Source organism: Leiobunum rupestre, chromosome 5 (assembly GCF_980474605.1).
Source record: "Leiobunum rupestre chromosome 5, qqLeiRupe1.1.hap1, whole genome shotgun sequence".
NCBI lineage: Eukaryota > Metazoa > Arthropoda > Arachnida > Opiliones > Sclerosomatidae > Leiobunum > Leiobunum rupestre.
Window position 1 is genome coordinate 10,782,615 of NC_143388.1, and position 24,798 is coordinate 10,807,412.

The 24,798-nt window shown below is 38.4% G+C and overlaps 1 protein-coding gene across 11 annotated transcripts in view; it reads left to right on the forward strand.

The window, feature by feature from the left end:
• The first annotated feature begins 415 nt into the window (after positions 1-415).
• The window catches only part of Glut1 (Glucose transporter 1), a 115,497-nt gene continuing 91,114 nt past the window's right edge, over positions 416-24,798 (forward strand). For all 11 annotated transcript variants that reach the window (XR_016481046.1, XR_016481047.1, XR_016481050.1 and 8 more), the window contains exon 1: positions 416-863. Coding sequence is in view for 6 of the 11 variants with exons in the window: in XM_090175866.1 (XP_090031992.1) it covers positions 784-863 (80 nt within the window). In the remaining 5 variants the exon portion in view is untranslated. The remainder of the gene's footprint in view (positions 864-24,798) is intronic.

Below are 24,798 nucleotides of genomic sequence, written 5' to 3' on the forward strand. Positions count from 1 at the left end.
TAATTTCACGTTTTTTGTAATCGAATTCTATCTCTTTTTTTTTCATTTTCGTATAAGGAATATTAAACAAACGGGCCAAAAACAAACAGTGACCGTCATCGAAGACGAAGTATGAATTTTAAAGTTACGATTAACGTATAAATTGACGTTTAAGTTTTTATTCCGTTTGATTTTTTTTGTTACATTCTTCGAGCGCGTATCAGTCGTTGTTGGAAGTTTCGTTTTTAGTTTGAAAAAAAAAAGAATTAAAAATATATCTGTCGGTTATTGGTAGTTTATATTCGAACGAGATAGACGTTGGAATAGAATTTTCGTGTCGGCAAGAAGAGAGAGGGTTTTTGCGCCGTAGATTGAGGGGTCCTCGAAGTAGGTCAACCGTCCTCGCGGATTCGCGCTTTCGGCTGCGAGGATCGCTTCAAATCCGAAAATCGCCGTCGTAGCGTCCATCTCGGGGTCTCTCGTCGGCCGGCCAGAGAGAAGTCCGTTCTCCCGAGAATTATCAGCCCTCTTCCGAGTACTTCGTCTACTAGCGCTAGTGTGTCAGGAAAGTCGTCGCTGTACAGGTTAGAGCCACGACGAAGCGGTTTCCGGGCGAGCTAGCGAGGTAGCACTGTGTGGTCGGGATTTGTGTGTTGCGTCCGGGCCGCCACGGTCGGCGACGAAGGTCGTCAGAATGCCCGTGCCCAGGCCAGATGCGACGGACGTCTTGGTGACTTAGCGGCCGAAGCAGCAGCGGTTGCCGCCCGTCGCCGTGGGCTCAGCCCAACCGAGGCTCCAGAGACAATGCAACGTCCTCTAATGGCCTCTGGCAGTGGTGAAGCTGACGTAGTTGCCGGACCCGCTGATATCAGGCACAGTTGCAGGTAATTCTACCATCTACCAAGTCTCTCTCACTTTTCCAATCAACACCCCCTCTCAATACATTGCCGTGTCTCTTCTCCTCAATGTCGTCATCATCTCTCTCCTACCCCCCCTTCTGACGCCCCCCTCTTAGTGCGGTTAGTTTAGTCTACTATCCCAAGTCTTGGTACATTCGACCCCAACTTCCCTACATCAATTAGTAAATTAGTTAAATCGATTTGATGCTCGGGTAGTGTATTTAAGTTTTATGTTCGCGATATTCGTGTGTGCTTGTACGGAATGCTTATTGTTGTTATTGCCATCGTAACAACCATGTACAAATAATAATCCATATGTAGGATTAGAAAAGCAATACCAAGAAAATATTTTATCGTTTAAGAGGCTATGTATATGAAGGTCGCAAATAGGTCAATGCTATAGTCATTAGATTACGCTTGAACATATCTGGACAACGTCAATACAAATATAGTTACACACGGAACCCCTGAACGGTTTCGTGCGTAAATTAAATTATTCTGACCAAAGTCTACCCTGTAATCTATTTTCCCATTAAGTGGTAGTATTCTTCAAAAGGTTTAGTATTCTTATAAAAATCTGGTAGTATTCCTCAAGAAAAACTAGTAGTATTTTTCAAAAAAGCCAGTACGAATCCTCAAAAACCGAGTAGTATTCCTCAAAAATAAACTTGCAGTATTCCTCAAACACCTTGTGGTATTTATCAAAACACTAGTACGATTCCTTTAAAACACTTTCAGTATTCCTCAAAAACTAAGTAGTATTCCTCAAAAACCAATTAAGTAGTATTCCTCAAAAGCCTAGTAGTATTCCTCAAAAAAATAGTAGGATTCCACAATCGAATTCACAATCGAACCGGTAGTATTCCTCAAAAACCTAGTGGAATTCCTCAAAAAACTAGTAGTATACCACAATTGAATCGGTAGTATTCATCAAAACAACCGTTTGTTTTCTTCCAAAGCTGTAGTATTTCTCAAAAAACCTAGCAGTATCCCTCAAGAAAAACTAGTAGGATTTTTCAATAAAGGCAGTACGAATCCTCAAAAACCGAGTAGTATTCTTCAAAAATAAACTTTCAGTATTCCTCAAAAACCTAGTGGAATTCCACAAAAAACTAGTAGTATGTCACAATCGAATCGGTAGTATTCATCAAACGAAACGGTAGTATTCCTCAAACAAAACGGTAGTATTCATAAAAACATCGAAATTCTGGAAATATTTTACAATTTTCATACACAAAAAATGCTTTTCCATATTTTTATTTAGTAACTGAGTTGTTTATTTAATAAAAGCACACAGTTTAATATTCATAATCATCATAATCATTATCATGATCGTAATAGTGATAATAATGACGAAAAAATGCTATTGTACATACAACATGTGGGAGGGCTGGGTATGGCCGTGCCACAGCTAATAATTAACCTATTTAAGCCAATTTAAAAAATACATCAAATTGCTTAAACTTTTAAACTAAAGGAGTACCATTCGTGATCAAAATGTTTGCACCTCTAAAAATACCGATTTTTGGGGGATTAAATGTTCTTAATCGTGCAATGAATACTCAGATCTGTTAGGACGGAAAAAAGCTCAGATCAGACTTTCCGCGGTGGGCGGGAGTAAAGGGGAGGGGTTAAAATTGGCGACGTAGCGAGTCCGAGTGTCCGATGAAAGTCGAAAATGCTCATTAATAATGTTTTGACCATAAAGTAAAACACCAAATTAAATCGAGCTGTGCAAAAAGCAAGAGGCATTAAAAGAGGCAAAATTAGTGGTTGTGGGGGTTGCGGAGATCTCGGGCGAAGAAAAATGGAAACCCGCGTCTAAATCTATAAATAGAAAGCTATTATTACTAAACGCGTGGTTCAAGGTGAATAGCATGAAACAAACGTGCGCAACGCATTCGTTCTCGGATAAGAGTGCCTCAGCTCCAAATTAGTATAGGGATATAGTCATTTTTAAAACTTCATCGCCTATATAAATAAGCATTCAAATTCAGCCCGCCCAGTCAGCTTCAACCCCGCCTGCACTCATCAAGAGAAAATTGACGCTAGGGGTCATGTACTCTACGATAATTTCTAGATATTAAAAGTTTTAATTTTCCGTTGGATGGCGGGATATTATGGTGTAGAAATAGATGAACCCGGTGCGGGTTACTTGAAGAAAACGAGCAGATCCAGAATCGAATTTCGAGACTGCCTCTGATGTTGGAGGGGGGAGGGGGTGCGAGTTGGCCTGCCGGGTCAGTGACGTCAATGGGAAAGACTCCTCCCCCTTTTTTGAACTGCGAAATTTCCGGGCTAATCCCTGTATGCGCGTACCCTTGATTGGGAAGGAGAAGCTATGGCTGAAAGTTGAAGCTCGATAACTGGTTCGAACGCGTTCGGAGTTTTCGTTTGCACGCGCTGCAAAAAGCGTACTTGGCTATAAACTAACAAGTTCTCAATTGACGGATTTTGAAATGACGTTTTAGCGCGCGACACTACAGGTACATGTCTTAGGCACACAGCCTTCTTTGCGTGCTTTTTTGACCATAACATGTAGAGGTATATTTTCACGCGCAAAATGAATTTTAAAAGCCGTCAATTGGAGTTTCTGGCCGCTGGGATATAAAAGCTCAAACTAAATTCGCCAACAAATTTCCAAAACATTGTGGGTCAACGCGAAACGCGAACCAAGTTGCTCCGTGTGAATGGAGAAAACATTTTCACAACGTGTTGGTCACACAAACTATTTAACGTTTTATAGAACGGTTGTTTTTGTGACCAAGGCTTAGCTCCAAATATGTATATTATTTTAATTAAACAAAACTAAACGGTATTAAATACCTTTATAAATGTAAATTTACGTATTTTGTGGTAGTATTGTAGTATTTTTTAAAGAATCATTACGAAAATTCCACGCCGGTTAACGCGCGAAATATCAGCCACTTTTAATGGAGCGTGTTTTGCGAACTCTAGTCAGAAACATTCATTACCAAGAAAAATGTTCGATGATGCCTTAATTCTGATATCCCTCCGCGGACGAGGATGAAGTAAAACCACACTTAAAACTGTATAATTTCTGCGCCTTAAAATAGATCGAAATCGGCTTATGCTTAAAAGAACTAAAAAGCTTTATTTGAATATTAATAATAATAATAAAAATAATAATCAGCCACCACCTTAGGCCAAAATCATGATCAATTTTTACACAAATTAGTCAACACCAAATTTGGTAATTTACGCTTACCAACACACAATTTGGTAATTTACGCTTACCAAAACCCAATTTGGTAATTTACGCTTACCAAAACCCAATTTGGTAATTTACGTTTACCAACACCCAATTTGGTAATTTACGCTTTCCAACACCCAATTTGGTAATTTACGCTTACCAACACCTAATTTGGTAACTTACGCTTACCAACATACAATTTGGTAATTTACGCTTACCAAAACCCAATTTGCTAATTTACGCTTACCAAAACCCAATTTGGTAATTTACGCTTACCAACACCCAATTTGGTAATTTACGCTTACCAAAACCCAATTTGGTAATTTACGCTTACCAACACCCAATTTGGTAATTTACGCTTACCAACACCCAATTTGGTAATTTACGCTTACCAACACCCAATTTGGTAATTTACGCTTACCAACACCCAATTTGGTAATTTACGCTTACCAAAACCCAATTTGGTAATTTACGCTTACCAACACCCAATTTGGTAATTTACGCTTACCAACACCCAATTTGGTAATTTACGCTTACCAACACCCAATTTGGTAATTTACGCTTACCAACACCCAATTTGGTAATTTACGCTTACCAACACCCAATTTGGTAATTTACGCTTACCAACACCCAATTTGGTAATTTACGAAAAAAAACATAGTTCGTAGAATAACCTACAAAGCGAAGTTTATATTAAACCCAATAAAATATTTATTTTTGGCTTGTCACTGTGTCAGAGGCAAACTTCAACCCAACCTACTACAGAAGCGTTCCATGATTTATGGACTGCCCCTCTTCGCGAATGAATCCGGGAACATATGGTGACTCGAAGAGACCTGTTTTCAACAATAGGGTCTTAAGCAAATTAAGTCTGGCATATTTCGCGGAGACATAATTTCGAATCCAGCGGGACAAAGGAGAAGATCGCCTTCGTCCATTTGATCAGCTTCAATTTTTCTTTCTCTCTCAAAAACACGCCACACCCAACTTTGCTGCCCCTAATTAGGGACTTTCCATTAATGGCCGACTACGTAGCTCTTCGCTTAATTCTGTCTTTTCGCTGGAAGTTGGCCGTCTGTGTGACAAGTGTGCTGCGCAGCCAGTCAACTTCCAGGTGCGCCCGGATTCTTTTTATCAACGTTCCAGCTTTGTAAAGACCTTGAACTTTTATTACAATTTCAGGACGGTTTCTGATGGCTCGCGGTAGCTTACCATATATTTTTAACGAAGACTTATCCATCTAGGCCATTAAAATGAAACGTGAACCTGCTGATTTCTTTAGGCGCTAATTTCCCGACAAATACAGGGTTGCCACACGTCAGGGAAAAGTCAGGGAATATAAAAATGGGCCTAAAAGGTCAGGGAATTTTAAGAATTTGTAAAAATCAGGAAAAAGTCCGGGAATTAAATTTTATCTTGACACTTTTTGAAGGCAATTTTACTCTAGATCTATAATAAATTCTATGATTATCATTTATTTTCTTGAATGTTTGGCTAATTTTTTCAACATTACATTTACTGAAATATAAGTCCATTTAAATTTATTAACTTCTGATAAAAGTAAAATATAAAATAAACAGTTTGGCTTTAAAAAGTCAGGGAAAATCTCCTAAAGTGGTCAGGGAAAACAGGGAATAGTCAGGGAATTTGAATCTAAAAATTTTGTGGCAACCCTAAATTCGCAAAATGTTAAAATTACAATTAACAAACCATATTTTAACAAATGAAAGAGTATTAGAAAATCAATATATGACAGTCTTCGCTCCACACTATTTTTTCTTCGCAAGCATGTTTAAAGTGAATAACATTAGCAGGATAAATAGATTAATACTTTTTTCCTAAGAAATACATTATAGACTTCTGGTGTTAGATATCTATTGTTTGACTGTTCGCGAGTTAGTTTAGCCTGAATATTTGCTTTAGTACACAATTTAAATTGCTGATATAAAAATTCTGAAGTTATTAAAAGAGGTAAGAACTAATGGTTTATAGTAACAATATGCTTATTTAAAAATCCTACCTTGTGGTGCCACTGTTCAAAAATATTTATTTACAAGGTCACCATAAGACATTGAACAAATAATACTGGTAACGTCCAAACTGAAAAAATCTCAAAATCATGAAATATAATTTCAAATTAGAGAACGATCCTTGTGAGAATTGTCTCTTCAAAAATCAGTGCTTAATTATAAAAATAATCAGCTATGCTAATACCCAAGGCACCACCTTAGGCCCAAGTGATCGAGCGACTTTTAATGCCTTTAATGCAGGTGGCCAGGTTACAATTCGTAGGAGGTTGGTGCATGGCAAGCCCTTCATGCCACGCGAGCTAACAGCTCCCTACCATAACTATGACCATAAACTTCTACAAGTTTTTATGGAAAGGGGAAACCGAAGAACTCGGGGGGAAACACCTTTAACCTGTGAGAAAATAACTTGCAAACTCTACTCGGAGTTGTTGTTGTTCCGAGTTTTCACCCAGTGCCACAAGCTGGAATCGAACTCCTCTTGCTGCGAGGCGAAAGTGCTAACCACCGCGCCACTCCACCTAAAACAAAACTTTACCAGTCTCAAAGAAAAGATAATTTAACCAATACGTTAAACCGTTCCCTAAGTATGAAATGAAAAAAGGTTAGTTAGTCTGTTATTTTATAACCATTTCAATGGCTCGCGGGTATCGTTGGGTCAAAAAAAGCGCTGTCCATTACCAGGAAAGGTATACAAACACTTTAAAGCAAGTGTCGGCTCTATCGTTGCCCTCTGTATTTTTGATTGGGTCTATGTAACGAAGATGGCTATGATTGCTTAGATCGCCGGGAAGGTGCTTCCATCTATTATCGACTTTCAAAAACTTATTGTCATTTATTTGAAAGTCGAAGATTACGTGATTGAAACACGTGGTTGTGGAAAAGCCAATCCCAGCTAAGTTAACTTCGCACGTGATTACGCAAAGCCAATTAAAGGAAGAGGTACGTCGAGGCACCTACTTTTGAGGGAATAATTTGCTTGCTCAACTTGTTTCAATTTCCACTAAACTCTACGTTAGTGACATCTTTCGCTCGCCAATGATACTAACCTTAAAATAGGAGCCGACACTTGCTTTAAAAAGTCGGCACGACGTGAGAAGATGAAAAAATCGGTTTGGCAGTTCAATCTGGAATTGTCGCGAAGACTATCATAACACAGCCGTTGTTGCCACTCGGAATGTCGTTACCGATCCGATTCCCTTTATCCTTTTCCCCGGATTTTGGGACGGAGAGAGAGAGAGAATAGGGTCGGTTTCCCCTTAATCGAAGGGAGCCGCTTCCCTCGACAAGGGGTGACCGTTTACAGATAGGTACACAAAAGCTCCCTCGAAAACTAGCGTGTTTGTCGGCTCTCTTTTATTTGTCGGCTGCAAAGAGGGGAGACTGGTCACCATCATCCCATTGCCGCGGCCTCTTGTTTCTAGATTGAATTACGCCAAGTTCTTGACTTCCCCGCAGCGCTCTCTTCGCGAAGGAAGATTATCATTGCTTTTATCGATTTGCATTTGTCTCCGCGCGATCTATACAAACCAATATTTTGGGCCCGGAAAGCTGTTTATTTATGTCATTCGCCCGAACGGTTCGTTCTTTAGTTTTATTAATAAAATATTAATTATGTTTTATCTGATATTGTCTTGGCGTGCGCGTGGGCTTATGATATAAGCGCTCTTCATTCTTCATTACCTAGGAACCCGGTGTAGGAGGTGATTTTGAGTTTGCCATGGTTAAACAGACATCCTATTACAGGCTTTTTCAAGTGTGTTTTTCTCCTTAAGGTTTCAGAAAATTTTAAATATATTCATATGAATGGGAAACCAGAGGAATTCACTAGTCACTTAAGTAATCATAGGTAATTACGGGAATTCAGTTATGAAAATTTCTGGGAAATACCGAAAAATTTACAAAAATGGAAATCACTGAACAATTGTGAGAACTCAGAGTTTTTTCGAAACTAAGTAATCTTTTTGATTGACTATTAAATAATAATAATAATAATAATCAGCTAGGCTAATAGCCCAGGCCCCACCTTAGGCCTAAGTCATCGAGCGACTTTTAAAGCCTTTAATTCAGGTGGCCGGGTTACAATGCGTAGGAGGGTGGTGGCAAGCCACGCGAGCCACCAGCTCCCTACCAGGGGCGTAGGAACCGGGATGGGCAGGGGGGGGGGGCAATGCCCCTCCCTAGAATTTTGCTGGGAGAGGCAACTAATGTTATTGCCCCCTCCAACCTTTGGTCAGTTGAAATTTTCAAAAGGCTCAAATTATCATTTGAAAAGCATATACAGTTTATAGAACCTCAACTGTGTTTAAATTTCAGTCTTTTCCCACCAATTTACATAGTAGTAACAAGTACACATGCATTCGGAGAAGCTACACTCCATTAAGAATTAAAAACCATTCTCCAGACCCCTTTTCGTTTATCTTTGCCCCCTCCAACTTCTAGAACGTTCCTACGCCCCTGCTCCCTACCATTGTATAAAGTGATATAAAGGTATCGCAATGATTTTGTAAATATTGTTATTTTGAAATTTACTGTCTAAATATACCAAAACCAAACATTTACTTTCTGGCTAGCGATTTAGTAAATACCAAAACAAAAATTTGTATTTTATCGCTGTGCCTAGGTGCAAATAAAATATACTGCCTACTAACAAACAACAATGAAACTGGCCTAGCACTTAGTGATATATGAGTGTTAGTACCTTAGCAAAAAAAGGCTTGCTCTTTGGTCTTAGCTCTTCCGCGACAATTATCTTGCTCTTCGGTTTAACTTTTTAGTGATAAATGACCTTGGTTTTAGGGTTTCAATGAAAAATAACTTTTTCCTTGTCCTAAGCGAGCTGTAGTAATACTTACTCCTTGGCTTTAGCGTTCTTGCTCCTTGGTTGTAGAGCTGCACTGATTTATAGGCCTAACTTGTTCCCGGGTCTTAGAACTTCAGTGAGTAAAAGGCCTAACTTGTTCCTGGGTTTTAGAGCTTCAGTGAGTAAAAGGCCTAACTTGTTCCTGTGTTTTAGAGCTTCAGTGAGTAAAAGGCCTAACTTGTTACTGTGTTTTAGAGGTTCAGTAAGTAAAAGGCCTAACTTGTTACTGTGTTTTAGAGGTTCAGTAAGTAAAAGGCCTAACTTGTTTCTGTGTTTTAAAGCTTCAGTGAGTAAAAGGCCTAACTTGTTCCTGGTTCTTATAGAGTTACTAATAGCTTGTTTGTAGCCCAATAACAGCTTGTTAGATTTAGCTTTTTAATATATAATTTTCTTATTAAGGCTAACGATAGATTTAGCGTTTCAAAACACCATTTTTTTGTTAAATCTTGAATAGTATGAAGTTTTTATGGTGGATAAACAATTTGATGCTTTTACCGCCAAGAGCACTGTTAAGAATGGGCAGCTTTTGCTCCTTATGTGCGCTTATTGTATAAATTTGAGGAAACTCATATTGTGTGTGCAATGGGAATTGAACACTGTTTACTCGGCCGAAATGTTCAAAACACTGATTACTCCCTTTAAACACTAAAATATAAATAAGCACACCATATTTTGTCTACATTATGTTACGGAATCTCTGAAATTATTTTTTCCTTTATTCACATAAGCGAAACATAGTTTTCGTTATCTTAATAGCAATACTGTCAGGTAATTTTAGCCTTCCATTCCATGAATACACACTTTAGGGTAAGTAAGTTGGCGATGTATTTGGTCCAATAGAACCGAGATCCTCTTTTTAAGCCCACAGCAACCTTTCTCCCTTAGCCCTAGCTCGTGCTCCCTTAACCCTTTTTTCGTTCTCCGCCGATTTTGCAGCGCCGACCCCCTGTGCAACCCCCGGTCCCGACCCCCTTTCGACTAGCCCACTAGCGCCGCTGCGAAGTTCCATTTTATTCCACTGGCAAATCAATACGCGACTAAAAATAGTCCGCGCGTTCTCCAAAACCTATAGTCGAGTTGCGGCTCGGCTAGCGATTCAAGACGATGCCTTTCACTTCATCCCGTTCTAGAAACGGAAATAGGCGGACTTAACCCGACTTTATCATATTATTCGTTTCAGTTCATCCTAACCATTTAGACACGACACTGAGATGGAATTTAGAATTATGTCGTCTGCTAGGCTACTTTTCTCGAAACTTATCACTGTCGGGTTCGGAGTAGCACTGTCTAGCGCTATTGCGCGATATTTTGGATCTTGCGATTTTAACTTTTTTAACGTACTCTTTTTTCGCGCGGAGGGGACCAACTCGGATTGGGCAAAGTGGCCTTTTTGCGTCTTCGATAATTCTACTTATTCGAGTAACGCCGAAACAAGTTTATACTATGATATTCGCGATTGGAAGACATATATAAATGTAATGGGGATGTATTTTTGATATTTAAATATGGTATGCATTATAAATTTCATATTTCGGGATTTAATAGTACAGTTTGTAGAAATAAATAATGATTTTCCGCTTAAAGGACCACACTGGTGTTTTAAAACTTCGGATGAAAATTAAGTATCTTATCCCCTTTACGAACCATCCTAGAGTACCTATAAATCCTATATTTTTCAATTGTTCCTATTTTTTCCTATTTTTTAAAAATTGTACCTATAAATCCCTATAAATTTAGGAATTATTATTAGATAGCTACAGAAACGCTTATGGGAAATGTACTAAACACCTGAACTTATAGGAAATCTTAAAAAAATAACTTAACAATAATAACGATGTATAGTTTATTAACTCTAGGACTTATTTACCTGGCTTCTGCAAGCATGGCATTCTTATGGAATTTGATTTTTCAAAAAAATCAAAAACACATTTTTTTTCCTATTTTAATTTTGAAAAATGTTTTAAGTAAACATTGAAGCAATATTAAATGTGTTAGAGAAAAATTAATGTTTTGAAGTATTTGACTTTTGTTACAAGGGTTTTTATGGGGAAGATGTGTCTATATAATCCTATTTTTATTTTAATATAATTCCAATAATTAGCCTAAAAATAAAAAATAATAATAACTATTTGAATAAGAATTCTAATAGGAATCTAAATTTGGCATAGTGTGGGGGGGGGAATTGCAATTGTTAAGGATTATGTTAACTATAAAATAATAATATAATCAGCCATCGACTTTTATTGCCATTAATTCAGATGGCCGGGTTACAATGCGTAGGAGGGTGATGGCAAGCATTTCATGCAACGCGAGCCAACAGCTCCCTACACTCACTATTACCGTTTTATGGAAAGGGGAAACCGAAGAACTCGGGCGAAAACCCATTTCACCCTTTACCGTCTCAATTTTATTTTCGTTCAACTTTTCTTTGGCAGAGGTGGCCAGTTTATTAAATGCCCGAAACTTTGGGAAAAAATAAAATCTTACCTAATATTAAATCAAAATTAAACGTCATTATTGCATTAAGGATCCAAGATATAAATTAAATTAATTAATAGCTTACGTGCCATTTTTCTTCTATACAATTAATTGGAAATAATCGTCTTTTCATAAACCATAGTACTTAAGGTAAAGACAAATATATCTTTCCACGGAGGGGATATACGACATTAGACCTCGTTGTTTCGTAAATAAAAGATCAATTAGGGTTAACTTAGTCCCTCAGCCACCACCCACTCGTTATTTTTAGTTTAAGCGTGGTTTACAGGGCTCGTAATAGGGGCTGTAATCTGCCTACATCCCCGTTCATCACACGCACTTTTTCGTCTTTTTTATCTTCTTTAAGTCGTCGGTGCGCGTCCCGTGGCTGGGAGGTGAAAGCTCGCTATATAGATGACTCTAGGCTGGCCCGCTCTATACTTTGTTTGCCCAAGAAAAGGCCCTGTCTCGAGGAGAAGAGGGTGTTGCAGGGGCGTAACCGAACTTCACGCGCTGCCTTTTAGTTAGACGCCAGATCCCAGGTTGAGCGATTAGATTCTAAAGATGACTACGAGCCAATTTTACCGCCCCTGTAAAAGGGCCTTCCGATGATGGCCCGAACGACCGGGGAGGGGGAGACGGATCGAAAATGCTTTGGACAACGCGCTGCTTTCAATCACGTGACTGAATGTATCAACGTTATGTTTTAAAGCTGACGAAAATCGTTGCTAGGTGGCTGTATAAATAGTTTTTTGCAAACTGCTTACGGGGAAACAAACATTAAGAGCAACGACATTCGAGGTTCGATTTTAACGATTTTAGTTATGTCAGATGGCGCCTATTTAAACCATTTGCTGGGAATTGAAGAAATACTAACTGATTTATTAAAAAATATATTTTTATACTATAAACAATCAAAATAGCATAATAAGAAACAAAAAATAATAATTATTTTTCACGGTTTTTAGCAAAATTTAAAAATTTCTACGTTTCAAACTGTTGGCGCCATTTGGTTTGGATTTAATAAATAGGTGATTCGTTTGAAAGGGTCCTTGTCAAATGTGTATTTACCCGCGAATCCAGATAATGCTTTTCCACCTGATTCAAATGGGATTTGTATTTCAATGGATTCATATATTTTCATGAAATAAGAAAATGTGTTTCTTTTTGTAAGAATACGAGACATCCTATACGCATTTTAATCTAACCTGAAGGGCTAGTAGGCTAGCAGTTCTATTTAGGTTGCACGAAGATTCAGATTACGTATATTAACAATTAAATGTTTCACAATTTTCTACATTTTTATTTGAAGGATTTATGGGATTTATACATGTGTACATTTCAATTATCAATCAATATTACAGCTAGAATTATTGCACGAGTGCATAAAGTAACGATTTTAGCAAGATCGAGAGTCTTTGCTTTTAAAGGCAGTATAAAGTTGAATAACCTAATTTAAATTTTATTAAGGTAACTGGCGCTAGTTACGTTAAAAACAAGTAGTTAGCCGACGATATTTCGATTTAGAATTTACTACTTACCTTTACTATTAGGATATAATGGGCTCCTGGTATCCCGCCATAGAAAACTACGTCAATGAAACGTCACAGGTTTGCTCCGCCATATTTTTGCTTCATTGGTGTATTTCACTTTGTTATAAATAAATAATAAATATTAGACACATAGTAATTAAGAATATTTTTCATTTATAAAGCGTGTTATTGATATCGAACGTTGAACTAACATTTTCATCTGAAAGGGCTGGCCAGTTTTTGATTTCCAAAACCCTTTTAAATTTCTTATTAAGTTCCAAAAGAAGATGGAGCCACATTCAAATGTCCCTACATGCCTCGAAGGATAGGATATTAAGTAAAGGGCAATCGAGTACGAATTGTTTTTATATTGAAGTCGAGTAATCGAGTACATGGTTAAGGGGAAACTTTCTCTTATTCGAGTCGAGTAATTCAGAAAAAAAACGAGTAATATTTTTAACAAGTCGTGTTATCGAGTACTTGATTAGGAGCTGGTTTTATTCAAGTAATTAAGAAATAAAATTTAAAATGAGTATAGACTAACTTTCAATGCTGAAAAATATTCCTTTAAATTAAATGAACCACAGTTTCCACAACTTAAGTAATCTTATAGTGACTAGTGTGATATAAATGATTAGTATACTGGTTACTAGCTTAATTATAGTAATTAATAGTGAAATAACAAGCACTATAGATTTTTTTAAATTATTAATGTACTGGCTATCCGTATATTGCTTAGGAAGCTAAGACTCCTGAGTCCTAACGCCGGCCGACATCCGAACTCGTGAAGAGACCTCAAAGTGACACTCCAAACTTAATAATATTGTATGGAGAAAAACTGCACATGCGCAATACGTATTAAAAACCGTGATCCATTCCCAAGGTCATTCAAAGCCTTTGTTGATTGTACGTCTTGTAGGTGCCATTCATTGCCACCCCGAAAAGTTTCAAAAAGCCCTCTTTGAACTTAGAACAGCTTATTCGAGTAATCGAGTACCCGACTATGCAATTTTTGATACTCAATAATCGACGTGTATTTTGCAATTACTTATTCAAAAAATGCCGAGTAATTGATGATGTTCGAGTACTCGCACAGCTCTAATAAATATATACATTCTGGATTATACCGGGTGTTTCAAAAGGTTATGCAAAAGATTTAAGGAGTTGTAGGGGGTGAGTTGAGAAGTATGCCGGTTTTTCTCCCATTTTCCTACGATGAATTAAAAGAGCGCCAGAGAGCTTCAAAATGTGGCCTACTAGCCCCTGGAAGTAGGCTGCAACAAGCGCAAAACCAAGCAACAGGGACTTTAAATACTGTTTAAGTTTACTTTTTTACGCTGGTTACCTCGATTTGTGTACACAGTCCTTTTTTAATGTTCGCATCGTAGGAAAATGGAAAAAAAAAACAGGCATACTTCTCAACTCACCTCCTACAACTCCTTAAAATATTTGCATAATCTTTTGAAACAGCCTGTATATTTATCGGACCCATTATATCGGCTTACTCAAAAATGACATATTTGTTAAAAAATAAACAAATAATTTGTGAAACGATTATTAATCTAATTTCCCGTAATAATGTTACATTTTAATAACTCTGATAAAAAACGGCATTTTTTCTTTTCCCGCTAAAAAGAGGGCGCCACTGATAAATCCGGTCGTCATTTTGGTTTTTAAGACAAAGCAAAAAGTCGTTGTATTCATTAGAGGCATTAAGTAGAATGAAGGAAAGCATTGTGCAGCCGCGATAAAAGAATGAGAAAGGCTAATTTTTGAAGAGAGGACTTTTCTTATTGGGATCTCTTTCCTCCGCGAGGGGGCGTCATTCTTCGGCGAAGTTCGGCTTCCCTGCCACTGACGCTAGGCCCATAGGCCGCCCCCTCTCGAGCGATTATTTAAATCTGCCTCGACCCATTAAGCGCACCCAATGGAGCGAACCTACCTTTTTGGAAGCTGGCTCCCACAGCGTTGCTCCAGAACCTTTCAGTGAAGTTATCCTTTCAGAAGGCGCCGCCTCCTATTCCCAACCCACCCAGCCGCTCCCTATTCCCAACCCACCCAGCCGCTCCCCGATTTTTCAACCTTTAGAAAAGGGTTTCCAACTTCTAAAGTTTTTCAAAGAATTTTTTATAGCGTATGTATACGTATATCTTACAACAGTTTTTCCCCCAAAACCCGCTTTCGTTTCTTAAGAAATATGTTGATAAAAAAGCCCGCGCTACGCCTGCCTAAAAAACATTGACAATATATTGTCTCCCCTTTATTTAGTTGAAGAAATACGGCGACTCTGTACACTATTTGTTGACTTTAAACTATATTTAAAGTTTCTACAACACCAATTATTGTTTACGCGGGAAAATTTATTTATACGCCTACCTACTCGGAGAGAGAGAGCCCGTGAAGATTTACCCCCTAGACTAAGCGTGAAGATTGCCCCCTAGTCTATGCGTGAAGATTGCCCCCTAGTCTATGCGTGAAGATTGCCCCCCTAGACTATGCGTGGAGATTGCCCCCTAGACTATGCGTGGAGATTGCCCCCTAGACTATGCGTGGAGATTGCCCCCTAGACTATGCGTGGAGATTGCCCCCTAGACTATGCGTGGAGATTGCCCCCTAGACTATGCGTGAAGATTGCCCCCTAGACTATGCGTGAAGATTGCCCCCTAGACTATGCGTGAAGATTGCCCCCTAGACTATGCGTGAAGATTGCCCCCTAGACTATGCGTGAAGATTTACCCCCTAGACTAAGCGTGAAGATTGTCCCCTAGACTATGCGTGAAGATTGCCCCTAGACTATGCGTGAAGATTGCCCCTAGACTATGCGTGAAGATCGCCCCCTAGACTATGCGTGAAGATTGCCCCCTAAACTATGCGTGAAGATTGTCCCCTAGACTATGCGTGAATATTTCCCCCTTAGACTACGCGTGAAGATTGCCCTCCTAGACTATGCGTGAAGTTTAATTAAAAGTAAATTATTTCCATGGCAAATGCCACACTAAATAGATACGGAAAAACGTATGCCAGCCAATTAAAATTTAGATAAATATTAAAATAGATCAGTCGATGCGACTATCAAGCTCTAAACATTTTCATATTTTAATTTTACCCACAAGCCAAGAGGACATAAATCGATTGATTCGCTCCCTTATTTTAACATTTTAATTTTTTATAGATAATCTGTTAATTTATTCGTAATTTCAGACCCAGCAAATTAGTTACAAATATATTTAAATTACATAAAAGCATACTATATAAATTAGTTTGTAGGAAAATATTTTAGATTACTTTACAAAAGCAATTTAAAGGCAAAAAATTAACATCATCCTCAGTTTTGCATCGGGCGTTGTTGTGTTAATAAAACTTTTCGAACGGGGCTGAGAAATAACTAATTTATAGAATCTCCATTTTATTTTTACAATATAGAAATATTCCTAGTTATCATAAGAAATAGTCAATTTTATAGGCGTTTCTCCTTTAAGAATCAGAAAGCCAAAAAAAGAGTTTTTTATCTAAATCTACAAAAAAATTGATGATTTATTCCTTATTCTTCGAATTGTATAAATAGTGCCTACCATTGAACTGTGTAATTATTCCACCCTATAGCTCTTGGTTTCCGGAGAACGCAGTACTGCACCTTACAGATTTGCATCAATTGATCAAAGGGAATATTATGCAATAGAATCTCTCATTTCGTATATAAATATATCGTATGCGTTATCCTTCTAGGCGTGTAGGGACATTTGAATGTGGCGCCATCTTTTTTTTGGAATGTTATGGGAATACAAAATCGATTTTGAAGTCGGAAATTGTATTCTGTTGATTAGGTTAAATCAACGATCTACTAAAGCCAGGTTCACATTTACCCCTAAAATCGCTTGGTTTTAGATAACTAGTTTTCAAAACCAGCGTGAGAAATCGCTTCGTGTTGGTTCGGGAAGCAACTCGTCCAAGTCGGTTCGCTTAGAATCGCTGCCATAACGACAAGGCGGGGAATCAAATTGATCATATTTTCAAAAATAATGGGAATAAAACTCTAAATATTGTCAAATAATATTACTGTATGTATAGTTAACATGATTAACTAATTGTTTTGGGATACATTTTAGTATTTTCCAAATTCTGGTCATAATTTGAAATGACGTTAAGCCTTGACTATACGCGAACCGGGGTGAAGCGATTTCGAACGTGTGAACCAAGAATTATCGTCGGCTGTCAAAAATGGCATTTTCAAACCGACCTAAACTGGGTTTTAAGCTCTAGTGTGACCGTGGCTTAACTAATCATACAAACTTAACTACAGTGTCGTAGGAAGGGTCCATAAGCAGGATTTTCGGCGGAGTTCGAGACTGTCTCGCCACCAGTGAGTATTTACCGTGAGATGGATGGGAAGAAACGCCAAACATCGTCTCATTCTCCTGAATTTGAAATAAATGCATTCTTGGAAAAACGGTGCTTTTTAAACAAATATTAGATCCATGCACCTAGGTGTTCTCCCATATAACCGAATTCCCATTCGACCGAATCCTACAATTTTGGCGGATTTCAAATACATTTATGAAGAACTTTTAATATGCAATAATTTAATATCATTTTATTCAACCTAACCTAACCTAACCCTATACCCTAAACCAAAATATCGGACATTAATTCATTCGGATAAATGGGATCACGCCAACTTGGTGCTATAAGCCGGAATCCATACCCTTACTTGGAATGCTTATATGCTGATATTGTCTATATATTGATTCGGTCTAATAGGAATTCGGTCATATGAGAGAACACCTAGGTGCATGGATCTAATATTTGTTTAAAGGGAATATAACCTGCAAAGGAATCTTTATGGAACACCTCTTCAATTATTCAAATTTCCCTGTACAGTGGCGCCAAACATTTCTAAAGCCAAAGGCTAGAGCGGCCAGAGCTGCAAACGTTGGGGTTCCACACCAAATAGCTGAGGTTATATTCCCTTTAATAAGTACCGTTTTACCATGAATGCATTCATTTCTACTTCGGGAGAGTAACTATTTTGATTTTTGAGACGATGTTTGGTGTTAGAACGTCGTAGAAAATCCTGCTTAAGGCGTATATCGGTAAGACACTGTAGTCTTAAAAGGGGAACAGTCAAGCTTTAACCAGTTAAATAGCCCTATAGCCCATTAAAAACTAAAATTTATGGTGAAAACCACATAAAAAATATTGAGTGGTTAATTTTTAATAAAATAAAGAAATTTCGGGAAATCGAAAAGCGCGCGTCCGCCGCGACACCTGGTGAGAAGTCGGCGAGACAGAAAAACAACGTAAAAGCGCGCGCTGCTGAAGACTCGAAAAATGGCGTTTTCCAGTTATAAGAGACTTACACCTAAATTGCGCGATTTTAAAAGTTAGGATAGTTCGCAAATCGCTCATACGGGGTTAGGGGCGCTGGCGGCAGCCCCTAAGATGGCGGCGAAAATTCAAACGCAAACACCTGGCGTTATTTTTCGTTTCAACTTTTTTCGCCAAAAGCTGTTTTTTCAAGACAAAAAAAGGAACGTGTTAGTATATTGAACGTCTTGTTAATCTTTTGATACGGAAATAAGGCCATATTTGGAAAAGCTTGGCCGTTCCCCTTTAATATTAATATTTTACCGCGCAATTCAAAAATGATAACGTTTAAATATTCTGAAGTTGGTTTTTCTTAACTATAATCTAAGTTAACCAAAATTGCATTTGACCTTTTAAAACCAAGGCTCCATTAACTAAACTGATAGAAGAAATGGAATGCTAAATGCGGGTTATTTCGGGCGAATTTTATTTTTATAAGAGGCCTATTAACGTGGCGCTAGTGTTAAACTCGTTTCTCTACAATGTCAAGAATAAAAGCGCAAAAAAGAGTCTTCCCTTCACCGATTTTCTCGCTTTCGTTCAAGATAGTTTTTTCCCTTCGAAGCCCGTAAAGAAAATCTTTAGCATGACGTCATTCGGGGACTCCCGCGTCACGCCTCCGAACACTTTCGATTGGCTCCCGTATCCCGGGCTCTCCCGTTTCACTGGCTCCTTCTTTTCCCTCTAGCAGTTTTACTCGTTTTAGCTTATGACATTCCGCCTTTAAGAAGTCCCTTGGTTTTTCACGAATGTTTCTTTACGCTGTTAGCCAATTTTTAATATAGCTTATAGTCGAATATTTTGTTCAATCGACCAACGCGATTGTAGACCATCCACCCTCGAAAAGGGACTCGTTAACGACCATAGGTCCTTTTCGGGTTTATGAAATTTTCTTTCCGTAACGGTGCAAAAGCGAATGATCTATCCGTTTCAAAATCCGTAGGATCTTCGACGGACGAAATTCATTGAGGGAATAAATTTTCTGGGAACAGCGTGTCGTGTTTGAAATGATTTTAGGCGCGGTGTCTAAATTCGCGTCCTAATCAGTCTGAAGAATGGCAAAGTGGCGGCGTGAAATATTACGCGTTTTGGAACAGAGGAGAACTCCAGGAAAGACTCTTACGGCCTAATTAATGCGACTCGGAGTTTCCGTTTCCACCCACTAGGGGGCAGATAGGGCGCGCGAGATTGTAGCGAGTCAGCTACCGTGTTGGGCGTAGTTGCACATCCGAGACTACTAAAAAATTCAGATGATTTTCTAGTTCGCTTTTTGCACGTACCGAAAGCGACGGAAGTTAGCGGCGACTAGCGGCTATTTTGGGGCCGGACCGAGTTTCAAATGATAGAGGAAAAGAAGACGAATTAGCCCTTTTTTTGTAAATTAATTTTTGCTTTGGTGAATTGCGTTTTCCAAATGATAAATCTAAAGTGGTTCGTAATATTGACTCAGCCTCGCACGTTCATTTCAAGCAGGGGCACGTGTGATTGCGGTTCGTTAAAAGTGATCCGTGCTTCCGGAATTAGGCCTTTGGTGAAGCCCCTTTTTTCGTCCTATCGTCATTTTTAATTTATTTCTCGCTCTTTCCATAGTTCGTATTACCAGAAGCTTATAGTACATATATTACTAGAAAAGTATCCATTTAGGTTAATAAAATTGCGTAACTTTCGCTTGCTCGAGCCACTTTTGGGCAAATTTCTTCCACATTTTTAGGATTTACCTTCGCAACAAATCACTTTTCAAAGGAAATAGGATGACGCTGTCAATATTGTAACCTTTTGGAAGGCCACAGAAATAATAAAGGTTATAGACGCATTCACATATTGCCTACAGGGAAATATGCAAAAAGGGGCGAAATCCACCCGAGGTATCTTCCTATTTAATAATGTTTGAGGTAGATGGCGACACTATAAAGTTTATGAAAAATAAACTGTTTTAAAAAGTTATTAATTAATTATTAAATTATAGTACTTTAAATTCTTATTAAAAATATATAATTTTTGTAATTTAAATGAACAATTAATTTTAACAGTAGTTAAAACTCTCCGCCATAGATGGCGCTATAATACAATTTTAAACTATCCAATCAGGGAACAGAATTTTGTATTTTAAATCTCGACAAAACCATTCTCCACTAAAAACTGAAAACTTTCAACCAATCGTTGAAAATCAAAATTATGACGTCATGTTGCTATCAGAGCGCCATCTACTAACAAATAACGCCATCACCACGTTACCTCGGATGAATTTTACCCCTTTAAAGTCGTCTTTGCTCGTTAAAAATTGTAAATCGATCTATAATCCCTTTAAGAAACGTATTTTTAAATATCAGCGTGAGCTTGCGACAGTACATATTTAAAACTAATAACATTAGCAACTCAGGAAAATTGATATTTGTATACTTCCACAGATGATAAATTATTTAAACGATCAATTTCAAATTTCTAATACGTTTAATGGAGGCTCTGAAATATATATGGCGCTGGGGATAACGTTAAGTTTAAAATTATTACTTAGCTTTTACCGCTCTTAGAGCGTTACTTGATAATAATTTTCCCCGCAAGTAATCGACAACTAAATCAGTTTGTATCTCATATTTGAAAAACATTTGGTAACCTGAATTTGTGTGATTCTATAGTGAGAATTAATACTTGCAAAGAAGGTGTTTTCTCGCCGGTTTAAAAATGTTCCCTTCAGTATTATCTGAAGCGCGTGTTTGGGTTAACGATTGACTAACTTCCGGGCTGACCAATTTCGGGTGGTCATTGGTCAAGAATTCGTCCGTTTTCCACTTCTCCTCTCCCCTCCTTTTCAAGCTCGGTTGAATTTGTTCCGCGGTTAGTAGGCGTCCCAATCGATGATTTCAGATAAGGCCCGGGGTTTGCTGCAGACTGAATGTTCCCCACTGTTGATTTAACTTATCAATAGAATGCGATTAACCATTTTGATGTACCGGTAGAAAGGTAGTTTCGTGAACAAGTATTTGTACTTTGCAGAATTGACCCTGCTAGCTGTTAATGGTTTAGCCTCCGAACCCGCCGATTAGGTCAAAATGACGTTTTAAAGTGCCATCTAGGAGCAACAAACACAACACCTCTCACAAGGAGAACGCAACCCGTCAAAAGTCGTGGATTTTTTTGTGTACGTTTTTCATTGGCTAGGCGCGTTAGCGCCTGCTGCCGTCGGAAGGGGGAAATTCGGAAATTGTCTTCCCCCCCAGCCGTAAAACGTTCATCGTAAAGGCTCGTGACGCTCGTCCAATGAAATTCGTACACAACCCTTCGTTAGCGTGTTTAAAGGCTATAGCTGCGTTCTCCTTGTGTTTGTTGCTCCTAGGTGCCATTAAGCATTTGCTACATCGTAAAAAAAGGTTGTAAATTTTTATTTATCGAAGGATTCTACCCTTTTAATTACCGTGACATTCAATTTCAAGTTTAATCAAAGATAATAATAATAATAATAATCAGCTAGGCTAATACCCAAGGCCCCACCTTAGGCCTAAGTCATCTAGTGACTTTTTATGCCTTTAAACATGTGGCCAAGGGTACACCGCGTAGGAGGGTGCTGGCAAGCACTTCATAATATAGAACTCCGTACCCTAGATTCGAATTCAACAACTTTCTGATTGAACGTTTACGACACGTGACCTCCGAAAAATAGGGGCTCCATCGGTTGCTTTAGTGTGCTATCTGTAGTTGGTTACTATTATTATTATTATTATTATTATTCTTATTTGTTTATTGTGCAAAGAAGAAAAAATGGTTACAAAAATTATTCAAAAAATTTAAACAGAGCACAACACGTCTCCCCTTACCTAAGCAGGGCTTGTATTTAAGGAGAGGTATTAGATATAATTAGTTTTTCGGCAGCACATCAACACCGAGTTATAACTTTAATCATTGAAATACACTTGTGTTAGTTTTCACAAATATTTTCAATTTACTTTTAAATAACTGGAATTAGATTTTAATTCCACGGGTAAAGCATTAAACCATTTAGGTCCTAAATAAATAAAACTTCAACGCAAAACTGTGAATTGGACCACAGGTATGCAAATATTATGATTATACACAAAACGAGTAAAATAATTAACATTCGACGGATCTATCTCTCTAAACAAATTACAAAAATTAGTTGAAATAACAGACATTATGTATAATTGTTTAAGATTAAAAACGTCAAATTCGTTGTATAACTTTGTCGCAGAATAAAACCATGGTTTTCTAAGACATACTCTTATGATTCGATTTTGAAAATTAATAATTGGTTTCAAGTTAGTTTCAGTAGCACTACCCCAACATATAATACCGTAGGTTAATATCGAGTTAAGAAGTGCATAGTACACTGAACGAAGAGTTGTATTATTAAGTATGTTCCGTAACTGGTATAATTTGAATGACACGCGCAATTTTTTACGTAGTTACAATCTTTTTTGTGGATTTTTATATGGTAACTGTGGGTGTAATTTGGTGGGAGTTCCAACAGGAAGTGGGTAAACGCTATTGACCACGCGCGAGACAGTGACTTCGAATCGAGGGTACGAGGTCTAATGAAAGTGGCATTTTTGGACGTATTATTTTACGTTTAGGTAATGCATCTTTCATAATCTACAACGTTAACCGCGCACGCAACGTAATTGTTATCTATTTTAAAATAACAGTTTATTCTAAACAACGAAAAATTGGTGCTTGGTCAACGACGAAAATCTAGGAAACTCACGCTTGGAATGCATTCAGTCTTTCGCGTATCATAAAGACGTCAATGACATCTAAATCATATCTTTCGGCAGGGTTAGAGCTTTAAAAATTGCGAAGGATGGGCACTTTAAAAGGAGAGATTTACACCATATTTTATTTTGTTTTTGCGGTGTATGTCTCGGGTCGGCGGTGTGGTGACGCCTGCGCTTTTAATACGGTTGTCGTTGGCGTATTTTGTCGTTGGGACCGTTTTTCCAGGTTCTCCTACTTTTCATTCCGCGACGCAACCCTTTAATGTCTTTTAGTTAATGACCATTGAAATAGGTCGTAGATAGTGGCTCCCCCTACATCGTTTATTTCGTTCCCGCTAGGGTTCTCCATTGACGCCTAATGACGCTTTGTAGAGCCACCAGATACCCCTATCTTCGCTAAAATATCCTTTCCTATTCCCAGCGTGTTAATAAGAGCGGCTAAGCTCCTACGGCGCTGCACTAATACCCGGGTCGGAGCCGTTTCGATTCTCTTATTGGTCACGGGTCTCCGGTCAACGCGATGGATGGCGGCCGTGCCCTTGAGTTTTGCTTCTATTTTCAGTTGCAACGGCCGGGACGTCGCTTCTCCCTCTTCTCTCTCTCCTTCCTCGGCTTCTCGTTGCTATGGGAACCATCTGATCCCTCCGATGACGTCAGAAGAGGTTCCCTTTTCTCCGAAATATATTGGCTCCGCTTCGTCCCGGATGAAGGGGGGGGGGAGAATACTGAAAAGCCGGTTCACATTTGTGAGGAAATTCTTAGGTCGCGCGAAACGAAGAACTGATAAACAATGTTACGCTCACGCCGAAATTCCCAGCGCAGTTTTTCGTCCGATTGCCCATAGATCGCCGGATCTAGGACCACCGCCAAAGATACCAAAATAGCTTAGGGCTTACCTGCTCCGCATTTTACTATATCGGATCGCGCGTCATGCACCGATTGTCCGCTACGCTGCAAATTTAGTCTTTACGTGTATCGTGAAGTAATACACCACTTGAGTAATACGCCACTCGAGCAATTGCACCACTCGATAAATTACACCACTCGAGAAATTACACTACTCGAGAAATTACACCACTCGAGAAAGTACACCACTCGAGAAATTGGACCACTCGGGAAATTGCACCACTCGAGAAATTACAGCACTGGAGCAATTAAATCACTCGAGAAATTAAATCACTCGTGAAATTACACACTCGAGAAATTACACACTCGAGCAATTACACCACTGGGGAAATAACATCACTAGAGAAATTACACACTCGAGAAATTACACACTCGAGAAATTACACACTCGAGCAATTACACACTCGAGAAATTACACACTCGAGCAATTACACACTCGAGAAATTACACACTCGAGCAATTACACCACTGGGGAAATAACATCACTAGAGAAATTACACACTCGAGAAATTACACAATCGAGAAATTACACACTCGAGAAATTACACACTCGAGAAATTACACACTCGAGAAATTACACACTCGAGAAATTACACACTCGAGAAATTACACACTCGAGAAATTACACACTCGAGAAATTACACACTCGATAAATTACACACTCGAGAAATTACACACTCGAGCAATTACACCACTCGAGCAATTACACCACTCAAGCAATTATATCACTCGAGCAATTACACCACTCGAGCAATTACACCACTCGAGCAATTACACCACTCAAGCAATTATATCACTCGAGCAATTAC